The sequence below is a fragment of the Gossypium hirsutum genome, chromosome D13, assembly GCF_007990345.1.
Source record: "Gossypium hirsutum isolate 1008001.06 chromosome D13, Gossypium_hirsutum_v2.1, whole genome shotgun sequence".
Lineage (NCBI taxonomy): Eukaryota > Viridiplantae > Streptophyta > Magnoliopsida > Malvales > Malvaceae > Gossypium > Gossypium hirsutum.
In genome coordinates, this window is record NC_053449.1 from 25025496 (window position 1) to 25040206 (window position 14711).

General features: G+C 38.2%; 2 protein-coding genes across 2 annotated transcripts; both read left to right on the forward strand.

Annotated features, from left to right (window-relative positions):
* Window positions 1-2079: 2079 nt before the first annotated feature.
* On the forward strand, window positions 2080-2679 carry LOC107919496 (auxin-induced protein X15). The gene has a single exon (XM_016848948.2). The coding sequence runs from the start codon at window positions 2218-2220 to the stop codon at window positions 2497-2499; it is 282 nt and encodes a 93-aa protein (XP_016704437.1). The 5' UTR covers window positions 2080-2217; the 3' UTR covers window positions 2500-2679.
* A 1155-nt stretch (window positions 2680-3834) lies between these two features.
* LOC121224946 (auxin-responsive protein SAUR23) lies at window positions 3835-4119 on the forward strand. Its single transcript, XM_041108599.1, has one exon. It carries the CDS (start codon window positions 3835-3837, stop codon window positions 4117-4119), a length of 285 nt encoding a protein of 94 aa, XP_040964533.1.
* The last annotated feature ends 10592 nt before the right edge of the window (window positions 4120-14711 follow it).

Sequence of the window (14711 nt, forward strand, 5' to 3'; positions counted from 1 at the left end):
GTATTAATTTTACTTTTTAATTTTTAAAAAATTATCACAAAATCTGAATTTTCTAACTCCATCCTTGACATCAATATTAAATATCAACTCAAAAGACATGTCCATAAGTTTATTCAAAGTAAGGAATCTAATGAACCAAAATCTGTTGAAAAGACTTGAACTTTAATAAGTTAAATTTTATTAATTTAGATTTGTTTAAAGGTTAAGTTAATCTTTTATAAATAGAGAAATGGTGTGCCTATCATGTTCTAAATGCACCGATAGCAAGTGCTAAGAAAAGTTGGGAAATGAGAAAATTGAAATGTCAGTGTTATAATTAAGGATTATATTGATTAAAAAAGTATTAGGTATATGCAGTAGCACATCCTTTCACATAGAAAGAGATATTCCCTAACTATATCGGTCATGTTGTGAATATCAGTTGCGCTAGATCCAAGGATCCATCAAGATTCACCATTCCTGCTTTCCTTTTCTTTATTACAACACAAAATCATGGCAAGTTGGTAGCTGCAATTTTCTCAAGGGATCCTATTTCTCTATATACATAAAAAAATGTCTTTGGCAGCGTGAGATTTGGTCAATCACTCCATGTGCCTTGCGCAGAAAAAATGGAAATTTCCATGTGCCAATTCATTCACTCCAATCACATTGTATCTATTAATAATCAGTCTTCTTCCCCACTGAAATTTAATAATTATTATTGCAAAAGTATCTAAGCTAAATCCCAAAATGTGCTTAATCCGAGTATTACTTTCGTAGGTGTTTTATGTTATTCGGAGACTGCAGTTGGAATTAGATTGGGTCACCCGTCCGTCCAAAATGTAGGAAGATTTGGGTAAAAATATAGGCCCAAAAAATGTGTTTGGAGAAAAAAATAAGGCCCGTTAAAAAAATCGGCCGAGCTTCGGGTAAGGCATTTTAGCCCGGGCCCGAGCCAGCCCGAATTCACTAAAGGACAAAAAAAATCTACTTTTTTTTTGTTTTTGAATGCTATTTTCTTGTTGTTTTCTCCCTATTTTACTATTATGTTCTACTATTTTGTTGTTATTGTTTGAATATTGTATAAAACTAGACCTGTCCATGGGCTGGGTCGGGCGGGTTCAAAAAAAATTTCGGCCCAACTCTTAGGCCCGGGCCCGGCCCTGCCCGAAATATGGGCCTAAAATTTTTCCCAGGCCCGACCCAGGAAAAAAATAATAAGCCCGGCCTGGCCTGGCCCGGCCCGATTTTTAATAAACACAAAAAAAATATTTTAAAAATAAAAAAATATATTTTTAAAGTATTTTAAAATTAAAAAATAAAAATAAAAAATATATATTTATTATATTCGGGCTGGGCCGGGCTGGGCTCGGGCCAAAAAAGTTGAGCCCGAGCCCGAGCCCGGCTTATTTTTTAAACGGGCCTCATTTTTTTGCACAAGCCCATATTTCGAGCCTATATTTTTACCTGAACCCTCTCATATTTCGGGCGGGCCGTCGGGTCGGGCTGGGCCGCCCGGCCCATGGACAGGTCTATATAAAACTTATTTTATTGTTAATTTTGTTATTATTTTAAAGGCATTTGTTAATTTTGTTATTACTTTAGAGGCATTTGTTTGTTAAGTTGCATTTATCATAGTGTTATTTAAGTCTACATATTTTTTAAATTTTATTTTCAATTTATTGGTAAATATTTATTTTGATGTTTTTAGTATTTTTGATATATTTTATATATTTAAAAATTATATAAAAATTAATACGGGTCGGGCCCGAGTTTTAACATTTTTATCCGAGTCAGGCTTGGAAAAAATTTTAGGTCTATTTTTTGGGCGGAGCCTAGACCAATAAATGGGCCTGAATTTTACCCGTGAGTTTGAGGAATTCAAGAATAAATTAGCATTAGAGGACTCACGTGTATTGTTTTATTTTCATCGTCAGATAAATATATGCTGCTTTACTATGGGAGGCGGCATCAGCATTGACAAGCAATGTTTACCGTAAATGGTTGAGTTAATTGGGCAAAGCCATGCGAGTGCTTTAAGGAGGTGTCAGCGTGGGTCCTTATTTCAATTTCAATACCAATGGGAATTGCTCGCCAATCTCATATTTCAAGCCCTATAAATACAAACTCCAAGAGAAGGGACTTCAACCTGAAATACTACATTTCAGTATCTGTCAACCAGGATCATCATCGTTGTCATCAACTCAAGCTTTTTGTGTCTTCAACTAAGGATCAGATATGGGTTTTCGTTTACCTTCTGTGATTCTTCATGCCAAGCAAGTTCTAAAACTGCAGTCTAGGAACCAGACAGATGTTCCAAAAGGCCATATTGCAGTTTATGTTGGAGAAATCCAGAAGACAAGATTTGTGGTTCCCATTTCATACTTGAATCACCCTTCTTTTGTGGATTTGCTCAACCTGGCTGAGGAAGAGTTCGGGTTTAATCATCCCATGGGTGGTCTTACAATTCCATGCGACGAAGATGCCTTTCTTCATCTCACTTCTCAGCTGAAAGATTAATATATAAGTTTTGTTAATTGAATTCTTTAATTCCATTGTAGAATATTATAAGAACTTGTAACTGTAGATACTACCTTTTGACAATTGACATGAATGGAGTGAAGAGATAGATTATGTATGCTCTCTCCCAACAAGATTTTGTCAAAAAATGATAATGAAATTCTTTGTTTTTGAAGCCTATATTACTCTCTTCATTATTGGTTTTTGAGTTTACCAATGTTTAATGACACCAATTACCAAACCTGGAAGAATGAAGGAAAGAGAACTTACAAATGAGCCTCCAAAACCTTCAATCATCACCAAAACAAACACGATTAGTTTACTGTATACTTTGACAAACAGCGATTCTAGATCAAAGCATATGTTTGTTGAGAGGTCAAACGTCCATTATTGTTTTTTATTGGAATTCTCTTCTAATTTCATGAACGAAATCACTATAAATTAAAGAGTTTTATTGGAATTCTTGTACTTTGATAAACTTATCAAGACTCTGGAAGGAATAAACAAACAAAATCTTGACCAAAAAACTATAGCTGACTTGTGTGATACACCCTTCAAGTTAATTTCATCCAATTTTTTAACACAATAATAAGCACTAGATAAGATAAGTGCTTTCCAACCCAGATTAAGCAACTAGACTATGATGATTGATAACCACTGAGATGTGTTAGCCAATCAAACTCTTCTTTCTTGGAAATGGATGACAGGTAGGAAATATGAAACAAAGCACTAAGGTGTGAACAAAACTACAACAGATATGACCTGGCAGCTCCCAAAAGACTTGATTTCCACTCTGTCGTACCCAAAAGCAGCGGGTCCTAAATGTTTTCTTTATTGTGCTCAGAGCTACTCACATGGACATGCCACTTTTCTCTGTCCACTGTAAAATTACCGATTTCAAAGCCAAATTGCTCAATACTTCCGAGATCGTTTAAATAGTTATTATGTTCATAAATGTGATAAGAAACTACATTAATTTAACTATCGAAAATGACGAGCCTTAGAAGTTGGAGAAAGAAAAATAGTATGGGTGTCTTGTATTTTAAAAAATGAAAATATGACTGTGAAAAATAGAAAGCTATTTGGGTGTTGAGTCAAACCCATGTGAGATTTAGCGTGGAAAGGTGCTCTCAGAATCACCATTTCTATATTTACTAACAATAAACACCCATAACCATGTGGTTTCTTTATTATTTGAAATAATGAGACACCTGGAAATTCTATATAAATACAACAAGACCATGTCTCTACCTCCAACACCTAACGTTTTCTCACTTGTTTATCAGTCTTTGGTCATCCAAATTCAATTTTCAACTCCAAAATTTGGTATCAACCATGGGTTTTCGTTTGCCACCCATTGTTGTTAATGCCAAGCAAGTCCTTAAAGCTCAACAGGCTCAATCAAGTGTGCCAAAAGGTCACATTGCAATCTATGTAGGGGAGGTTGAGAGAAAGAGATACATCATTCCGGTTACTTTCGTGAATCACCCTTCATTCGTAGACTTGCTCAACCAAGCAGAGGAAGAGTTCGGGTTCAATCATCCAATGGGTGGTTTAACGATACCATGCAAAGAAGACACGTTCATCGATCTTGCTTCTCAATTGCATGCCTTGACATGACAGAAATGAATAATGAACAGAAAGAAATCCCTCGCCCCTCAACAATTTTGATGAGCTTTTCATTAGTTATTGCTTTCCAATATCGTCTGTCGTAACAAAATAAAGAACTTGCAGCAAACACTTTGTATATGTAGAGTCCGCTCGCTGACGGAGAAGATATACTTTAATTTCAGAAAAAAAGAACTAGAAATTCTTGCATTTCTAACTTCTTTATCCATGTTCTTAACTTCATCAGGTTCTTGAACTAAAATCTTGGAAGTTACAGAAATTCACAAATGTCGACTTTGCTAACACAATTTGTGCTACTGTTGGGAAGTTCATCACAGAATCACAAGCCTCCAGCAATAGTTACTTTTCTCAGTTAATGAGGGAAAATTCTGTAATTAAATCTGAATAATGAAAACTAGAAGTATAATACTACCAATAGATTCAAAGGCATAGTTTCTTTATTGTAATTATCAGCAAGCACCTGCTGAAAATTTGTTCACCCCTTCGTTTTTGTTTTTCCCCCGTTATACGTTGTAGAATATTTTATAAGTAGCATACAATGCCACACAACTTGATGTAACAACCCTATACATATTCTTATTAACCTTGAATCAGCATGGGCATAAAAGGCTGGCTCAGAATCAACTAGCATTTATCACCCACTCATTCGTTATGCCTCACAAAAAGGAGATCTGTTGAAGTTGGTCAGCATGCAGCAAACACTCGACAGCAAGCAGGCCATGAAGACCAAGCTCTGCTGGAACTGATGCAGGAGCTACTGAAAGAAGCTTATTTTGTTCATTTTTTAATTTTTAGTTAATGAAATGTATCTTAGTTCATTTTGAACTAAGTTAGGTTTATGATTGATGTATTTTGCTGATTCATAAGCTGTTTATTCAGCTTTGCTTGTATGTACAAGTTAATTAATTCAAGTTTCAATGCTTAGTGGTGTTAGATAACCATTAGGTAACCATTTGCTGTTTTGACAAGCTAATTGCTTGATTTATGTATTGGCATTATGCCATTTGTTTCACTCATGAATGAAATCTGTTTTGTTCATCAAAAACTCTCTCCATTTTCCTTAGCTTTTCTTCTTTCTTTTGCTCGAATCAATTTGTTTGCTCAGCAAGCATCGAGGCTTGTTGCACAAGACACAAGCTGAGCTTGTCTGTTTCTGTTTTAATTCCAACAATTGGTATCTAGAGCCTGTTTCTTAAAGGTCTTGTTGTTTAAAGGATGACTTCATCAAGTTTTTCACCAGTTGCACCACAAGTCTTCAATGGAGAAGGTTATCATATATGGGTGGTCAAAATGAAGACCTACCTACAGGCTTTCGATCTATGGGAGGTGGTCAACTCAGATGTTGAACCAGAGCCACTTAGAGCCAATCCAACAGTGGCTCAGATTAGACAGCATGTTGATGAGAGGACCAAGAGGCATAAGGCTATGTCTTGCTTCCAGAACTCAGTGTCAGATGTGATTTTCACAAGGATTATGGCCTGGGAATCACCAAAGCAGGCCTGGGACAAGTTGAAAGAGGAGTTTCAAGGGACAGAGAGGACAAGGCAGCAACAGTTGTTGAATTTGAGGAGAGAATTCGAGAATTTGAAGATGAAGGAAGAAGAAACTATCAAGCAATACTCTGACAGGATTATGGTTGTGGTTAACAGCATTAGGCTCCTTGGTGAGCAATTCAATGAAGCTAGGATAGTGGAGAAGGTCATTTCAACTTTGCCTGAGAGGTATGAGGCAAAAATCTCATCCCTCAAAGACTCAAGGGACTTGTCTAGCATCTCTTTGACAGAGCTGATCAATGCTCTATATGCTCAAGAGCAGAGGAGAGCTAGCAGACTGGAGGAGCACCAAGAAGGTGCCTTTCAGGCAAGAACAAATACTGCCTACAAAGGCAAGAAGGCCTGGAGAGACAAGCCAATGTATGATGCTGCAAGAAAAGAGGGTCAAACTTGCAGGCATTGTAAAAGGCCTGGTCATCCAGAAGAAAAATGTTGGTTTAGACCAGATGCCTTGTGTCAACATTGCAAAAAGAAAGCTCATGTTGAGAGAGTCTGCAAAAGCAAGGGTAAGCCAAGGCAAAACCATTCTCAAAAAATGAAGGCTGGGGCTCGAGTAGCCAAGGAAGACAATGAACAAGAGGAGCAAGTCTTTGCTGTGTCATGCTCATCTGCTCAAGAGAGGTTTTCGTCTGGTTGGCTCCTAGACAGTGGATGCACTAACCACATGACACCTGATGCTGCTATCTTCAAGTCCTTAGACAGAAGCTGCAGAACCAAAGTCAAGATAGGTAATGGCCACTTTATAAAAGCTGAAGGCAAGGGTGATGTGCTGATATGCACTCCCACAGGTGCCAAATTTATTTCAAATGTGCTTTTGGTGCCTGAAATTGACAGGAACCTGCTCAGCATAGCTCAATTGCTGGAGAAATGTTATTTTGTTGTGTTCAAGGATAACCAGTGCCAAATCAGTGATCCAAGTGGATCCAAGCTAATGACAGTCCCTATGGCTGATAAAAGCTTTGTGATTGATTGGACAAAGGAGTCAGACACTGCCTACACAACTACAACAGATGAGTCCAAGCTTTGGCATCAAAGACTTGATCATGCCAACTACAAATCGATGGAACACATGTGCAGGAGTGGTTTGGCTGAAAATTTCATAAGCTTAGTTCAAAACCAGGAAGTATGTCAAGTATGTCAGCTAGGCAAACAGGCTAGACTTCCATTTCCCTCGAATCAAGCCTGAAGAGCTTCTGAAAGATTGCAACTGGTGCATACTGATGTGTGTGGCCCCATGAAGACTGAGTCATTAAATGGAAACAGATATTTCATACTTTTCATTGATGATTTCTTGAGATTTTGTTGGCTTTACTTTTTGAAATAGAAATTAGAGGTGGCCTCTGTATTTTGGAAGTTCAAGACTGCTGCTGAGACTGAAACAGGCTACAAGCTGAAGACCATAAGGTCTGATAATGGGACTGAGTACACCTCAGCTCAGTTCCAAGCCTTCTGTGATAAGGCAGGCATCAAACATTAGCTTACCAACACTTATACACCACAGCAAAATGGTGTAAGTGAAAGAAAGAATAGGAGCTTGATGGATATGGCTAGGTGCTTGATGATTCAGAAGAATCTGTCTAAAGCTCTGTGGGCAGAGGCAGTTAACACTGCAGCCTACATTCAAAACAGGCTTCCAACCAAAGCTCAGAAGACTCCATTTGAGGCCTGTTTTTTATTCAAGCCATCACTGGCTCACCTAAAGGTCTTTGGATGCATTTGTTATGCACATGTACCTGCTGTTAAAAGGGACAAGTTGTCTGAAAGGGCTCGACCTAGTGTTCTGGTGGGCTACAGCACTGTCAAGAAGGGCTATAGGATCTTGGATCCTTTAACAAACAAGGTGTCAGTCAATAGGGATGTGGTGTTCGATGAAAAATCATGTTGGAACTGGGAAAGAAATGAACCAGAAGAAGTTTCTGAAGATCTTGCAACTAATCAAGATAAGCCAGATCAGAATGGTCCTAAAATAGACATTGATGATGAACCAGTCAGAGGAACTAGACCATTGGCTAAGATTTATGAAAGGGCTCATGTAGCTATAGCTGAACCAATTAGCTTTGAAGAAGCTGAAGCTCAGCAAGGGTGGAAGCAAGCAATGGCTGAGGAGATCAGCATGATTGAGAAGAACCAAACTTGGGAATTGGTTGAAAGAGTAGTCAAAAGGAAGGTTATTGGAGTGAAATGGGTGTACAAAGCCAAGCCAAATGCTGATGGAAGCTTAAACAAACTGAAATCAAAGCTAGTTGTAAAGGGGTTCAGTTAGAAATATGGCCTGGATTACCTAGAGACCTTTGCACCAGTGGCCAGGCTTGATACCATCAGACTGCTGATTGCCTTAGCAGCACAGCTCGAATGGAAAATCCATCAACTTGATGTGAAGTCAGCTTTTCTAAATGGCTTCCTAGATGAAGATATCTATGTTGAACAACCACAAGGGTTTGAGATAGCTGGCAAAAGCACATGGTGTACAAACTGAAAAAAGCCTTGTATGGCTTAAAACAGGCTCCAAGGGCCTGGTACAGCAGAATCGATGGCTATATAGTTGATTTGGGATTCGATAGGAGCAAGAGTGAGCCAAAATTGTATGTTAAGAAGGAAGGGACACAAACACAACTCATTGTGTCTCTGTATGTTGATGACTTGCTGGTGACAGGAGGAGATCGAACAATGCTGGTCGATTTTAAGACCAAGATGCAGGAGATGTTTGAAATGTCTGATCTAGGGGAGATGTCCTATTTTCTTGGAATGGAGGTGTCACAAATGCAGAATGGGATATTTCTAAGTCAGAAAAGCTTTGCCTCAAAGATTTTAACCATGTTCTTCATGCAAAACAGCAAAGCAACAAGAACTCATGTTGCTGTTGGAGAGAAACTATCAAGCCAAGGTGATTTTGAGAAGGTCTGTGAAACAACCTACAGAAGTCTAGTTGGTTGCTTGTTATACCTAACTGCCACTAGGCTAGACATAATGTATGCTGTAAGTTTACTCTCAATATTCTTGCATTGTTGCAATGAGAAGCATTTTCAAGCTGCAAAAAGAGTGCTTAGGTATGTCAAAGGCACTTTGAACTATGGTTTGAGGTACAGCAAAGAAGGGAATTTGAGGCTGGTTGGCTATACTGATAGTGACTGGGCAGGCTTGATAGATGATATGAAAAACACCTCAGGGTATGCTTTCAATCTTGGTTCAGCCATGTTCTGTTGGAGCTCGAAGAAACAAACATTGGTGGCTTAATCCACTGCTGAAGCAGAGTATGTGGCAGCAACAAGTGCTGTCAACCAAGCCATTTGGCTAAGAAAAATCTTGACTAATTTGAATGTGCATCAAAGGGAAGCAACAGAGATCTTCTGTGACAACCAATCTGCTGTTGCAATTGCAAAAAATCCAGTGTTCCATGGTAGAATAAAGCATTTTAGCATTAAACTCCATGTTGCTCGAGAGATGGAGCAAGCATCAGAAGTAAAACTGATTCATTGTAATTCAAATGATCAACTTGCTGACATTCTGACCAAGGCTCTTAATGTCACAAGATTTGAATGTTTAAGAAGGAAATTAGGTGTTTGCACCATGCTAACCAAGGAGGAGTGTTGAAGTTGGTCAGCATGCAGCAAACACTGGACAGCAAGCAGGCCATGAAGACCAAGCTATGCTGGAACTGATGCAGGAGCTGCTGAAAGAAGCTTATTTTGTTAATTTTGTAATTTTTAGTTAATGAAATGTATCTTAGTTCATTTTGAACTAAGTTAGGTTTATGATTGATGTATTTTGCTAATTGATAAGCTGTTTATTTAGCTTTGCTTGTATGTACAAGTTAATTACTTCAAGTTTCAATGCTTAGTGGTGTTAGGTAACCATTAGGTAACCATTTGCTGTTTTGACAAGGTAATTGCTTGATTTATGTATTGGAATTATGCCATTTGTTTCACTCATGAATGAAATATGTTTTGTTCATCAAAAACTCTCTCCATTTTCCTTAGCTTTTCTTCTTTCTTTTGCTCGAATCAGTTTGTTTGCTCAGCAAGCATCGAGGCTTGTTGTACAAGACACAAGCTGAGCTTGTCTGTTTCTGTTTTAATTCTAACAAGATCTAATTCCCACCCCACCTACTATCCTCTTTACACAAAATAACCATTAATCAAGTTCTTTATGTATCTTCCCATTTCTTCTATCTTGTTGAGTTTTAAATCAATATCAAAGATCAAAAACAACTAAAATTTGTGTTTAAAGATGAAAAACAAATGCAAAGATCCGGATTGTAAAGGAGAAAAGAAGTTGACTTATCTCATTACTTCATTAAGCAAAATAACATGTACATATATAGTTCTATTACATTGGAAGAAAACAAATCTTACTTGTGCAAGTAACCAAGCTGTGAAATCAGCTTAATTATAACCTAAAACCTACTAAAACTACTAAGTACATTGCTAACCTTAGCTAATAAAGAAGTTACAATCAAATCAACATATGTCACATGTTACAAAATGTACAATGACCATAATACACCATGGACACTTGCATGCTGTTGAATTGTTGCCAACTTTCAACACTCCTCCTTGGCTACAAAGTAGCAGACTCCAATTTCCTTCCTCAAGTACTCGAACCTTGTGGCAGCCAATGGCTTGGTCAAAATGTCTGCGAGCTGAGCCTCTGAGCAGTAATGAATTAAGTTGACTTCTTTTAACAATTCTTCCACCTTTACAAAATGATACTTGATCTTGTAATGCTTGGTCTTGCCATGAAACACAGGATTCTTGGCAATTGCAACAGCTGACTGATTGTCAACTTTGATCTTTGTTGCTTCCACTTGATCAACATTCAAGTCACTTAAAAGCTTTCTGAGCCAAATGGCTTGATTAACAGCAGTAGCAGCTGCAATATACTCTGCCTCTGCAATGGATTAAGCTACTGTCTGCTAATTCTTAGAACTGCAACTAAAAACACCTGATCCTAGAGTGAAGAAGTAGCCCGATGTGCCCTTCATATCATCAACTGAACCAGCCCAATCATTATGTGAATAGCCAACCAGCTTTAGTTCCTCAGCTTTCTCAAACATCACACCACAGCCTAAGGTCCCTTTGACATACCTTAAGATTCTTTTAGCAGCCTTGAAATGAGCTACATTGCAGCAATGCATAAACCTTGATAGGAGGCTAACTGCATTTATGATGTATGGCCTTGTTGCTGTCAAATAGAACAGGCAACTAACTAAACTTCTATAGCTCTTCTCATCAACTCGAACATGGTCACTGTTACTGGATAGTTTTTCTCCCTGTGCCACAGGAGTACTAGCAGGATTGCAATTTGTCATGCAGAACTTGCTTAGAACCTTCAATGCAAATACTTGTTGGCTTATGAAGATGTCATATTCATTCTGATTCACCTCCTTACCAAGGAAGTAGGTCATCAATCCTAGATCAATCATCTAGAAAACATCTTGCATCTACTTCTTAAAATCTTCAATTAATTTACTTCTACAACCAGTAACCAACAAGTCATCCACATACAGAGACACAATTAGCAAGGTTTCCTTTTCAACCTTCTTTATACAGAGTGTAGGCTCACTAATGCTCTTATCAAACCCCAGCCTTGACAAGTATGCATCGATCCTGTCATACCACTCCCTTAGAGCTTGTTTTAGGCCATACAAGGCCTTCTAGAGCTTGTAGACCTTGTGCTCTTCACTAAGAACCTTGAATCCATCAAGTTGTTCAACAAAGATTTCTTCCTTGAGAAATCCATTTAGAAAGGTCGATTTAACATCCAACTAATGCACTTTCCACTGCTTCTGAGCAGCCAAGGCAAACAATAGCCTTATAGTGTCCAACCTTACAACTAGTGTAAAGGTTTCAAAGAAATCGATGCCATGCTGTTGACTGTACCCCTTCACAACCAACCTAGCTTTGTGCTTGTTCAGTGACCAAACTGCATTGTGTTTGGTCTTGAACACCCATTTCACACCAATAACCTTTCTGTTTGTTGGACTATCAACCAGTTCCCATGTGTCATTTTTGTGGATCATCCTTAATTCAGCCTCCATAGCTTCTTTCCAATAGCCCTCCCTTGTAGCCTCATCAAAGCAAGAATGCTCAACAATAGTCATACCACACTTCTCATAGATGTCCATTAAGGTTTTAATGCCTCTAACAGGTGCATCATCATAATCATCCTCAGTTTCAACTTCAATTTCATCATGCTGCAAATCAAGATTATGCTGGTCTTACTCAGACAAGTTTACGCCTGTTCCATCCCATTTCCAACAGCTCCTGTCATTGAATTTCACATCTCTACTCACAACAATCCTCTTAGTAAATAGATCAAATACCCTGTACCCTTTCTTCACACTATTGTAGCTAATAAAGACTCCGGGCATGGACTTCTTTTCCAGCTTAGTTCTCTTATCAGTTAGCACTAGTGTACAGTGTAAGCAGCCAAACACCTTTAAGTGTGAGACAATTGGTTTTTGTTCAAACCAGGCTTCAAAAGGTGTTTTGCCTTTGACTGCATTAGTTGGCAGCTTGTTTAGCAAATACACAGGGGTATTTACTGCCTCAACCCAAAAATTGTTAGGAATTTTTCCTTCAAACAACAGACACCTGGCCATATCGAGAACAATCATGTTCTTTCTCTAACAAACACCATTCTGTTGTGGTGTGTAGATGGTGGTTAATTGGTACTGAATTCGAGCTTCATCACAAATCTTCTAGAACCTTTGAGACACATACGCAGTCCCATTATCTGACCTCAAAATCTTCAGCTTGCAATTGGCTTGATTCTCAGCCAATGCCTTGAATTTGCAGAAGAAGTCAGCCACATCTTACTTTTGTTTTAAGAAACTCACCCAATAGAAGCAAAATACCTGTTGCCATTCAAAGAGGAGGTTTTCATAGGTCATGTCTGTATGGACCAGTTGAAGCCTCTCTTGAGCTCTCCAAGCTTTGTTGATAGGAAAAGGCAATCTGGTCTGCTTGCCAAGCTGACAGACTTCACAAACACCATTTTTAGGCTCGATCTTGGACATGTCTTCAACCAGATTCATCTTATACAGTAAACCAAGTGACTTATAGTTTACATGCCCCAACCTCTTGTACCACAAGGATGATTCATCAGCCAGAGCTGTATGTGCCTTTGCTTCTAGCCGATTCACATATAAAATAAAGGATCTATCATGCATGGCTACTGCCACTAGGACTTGATCAGAAGGATCTTTGATTATACAAGTCTTATCTTCAAAGATAAGAGAGTACCCATTTTTCCAACAACTGACCAACACTGAGCAGATTCTGGTCAATGTCAGGTACAAAAAGAACTTCTGAAATGATTTTGCTACCTGACTGAGTGCAGATCACAACTTTGCCTTTGCCTTTAGCCTCGATTAGCTCACCATTCCCAATTCTGACTTTGGACAATAAACTGGTGTCTAGTTTCCTGAACATGCTTTTGTCTGAAGCCTTGTGATGAGTGTAACCATTGTCAATAAGCCAATTCTTCCTGACTTTGCTTGAACTTGCAAAATAAGAGGTAATAAAGACATGTTCCTCCTAAACTTGAACATCCTCAGCAGCTTAAGCTTTATTCTGCTGCTGTGGTTGTATTTTTTCCTTGTTCTTACAAACCTTTTCAATGTGGCCAAGTTGCTTGCAACTTCTACAATGAATGTCAGGCCTATACTAGTAGTATTTTTCCAAATGAGTGGACTTTTTACAGTGAGTGCATGGTGGAAGCTTCCTTTTTGCAACATCATTCTTCCCTTTCTCTTTCTTTTTTAGCCAAGGCTCCTTACCCTTGTAACTTGAGCTCGAGCTCGAGCTTTCTCTACCTCTGGCCTGAAATGCTCCTTCAAAATGCTCCTCCATTCTGTTTACTCTTCTTTGCTCCTATTCATAAAGAGCATTTATTAGTTCTGTCAAGGGTATAGCTAATAGGTCCCTAGAGTCCTCCAAAGAAGAGATTTTTGACTCATACTTCTCTTGAAGAGTTGTAATGACCTTTTCAACTATTCTTTGGTCACTAAACTCATCTCCAAGAAGTCTTATGTTGTTGACTGTGGCCATAATCTTGTCAGTATACTTCTTGATGGTTTTAGACTCATTTATCTTCAGATTCTCGAAGTCTCTTCTCAAGTTGATCAACTACTGCTGCCTGATCTTGTCTGACCCTTGAAACTCTTCCTTGAGTCTATCTCAGGCCTGCTTTGAAGTGTCGCAAGCCATTATTCTTGTGAAAATCACATCTAAAACTCCATTTTGAAAGCATGACATAGCTTTATACTTTTTGGCATAGGCAGCACAATAGCTTTATACTTTTTGGCATAGTCCTCATTGTGCTGCCTAATTTGAGCTATGGTTGGATTAGCTTTCAAAGGTGATGGCTCTATGTCTGCTAAAACAACACTCAACAGATCATGATCCTACTGATATGTCTTCATTTTCATAGCCCAAATGTTGTAGTTCTCACCAGCAAAGACAGGTGGTGGTGTTAGTGAAAAACTCATCCTTTTGCAGCAACCAAACAATCCAACAAAGATAGCTTCTGTTTCTTTTCTTTCAAGCACGAGTCACTCAAAGAATCAACACAAAACAACACACAACAAAGGCACTTAAAGATGACAAGCTCTTGATACCATTTGTTGAGTTTTAAATCAAAACTAAAGATAAAAAATAACTAAAATTTGTGTTGAAAAATGAAAAATAGAAGCAAAGATCCAGATATTGAAGGAGAAAAGAAGTTGACTTATCCCATTACTTCATTAAGCAAAATAACATGTACATATATAGTTCTATTACATTGAAAGAAAATAAATCTTGCTTGTGCAAGTAACCAAGCTGTAAAATTAGCTTAATGATAATCAAAAACCTACTAAAACTGCTAAGTACATTGCTAACCTTAGCTAATCAAAAAGTTACAATCAAATCAACATATGTCACATGTTACAAAAAGTTCAATGACCGGAATACGCCATGGACATTTTCATGTTGCATGCATGCTGCTATATTGTTGCTTGGACACTTGCATGCTATTGAATTGTTGCCA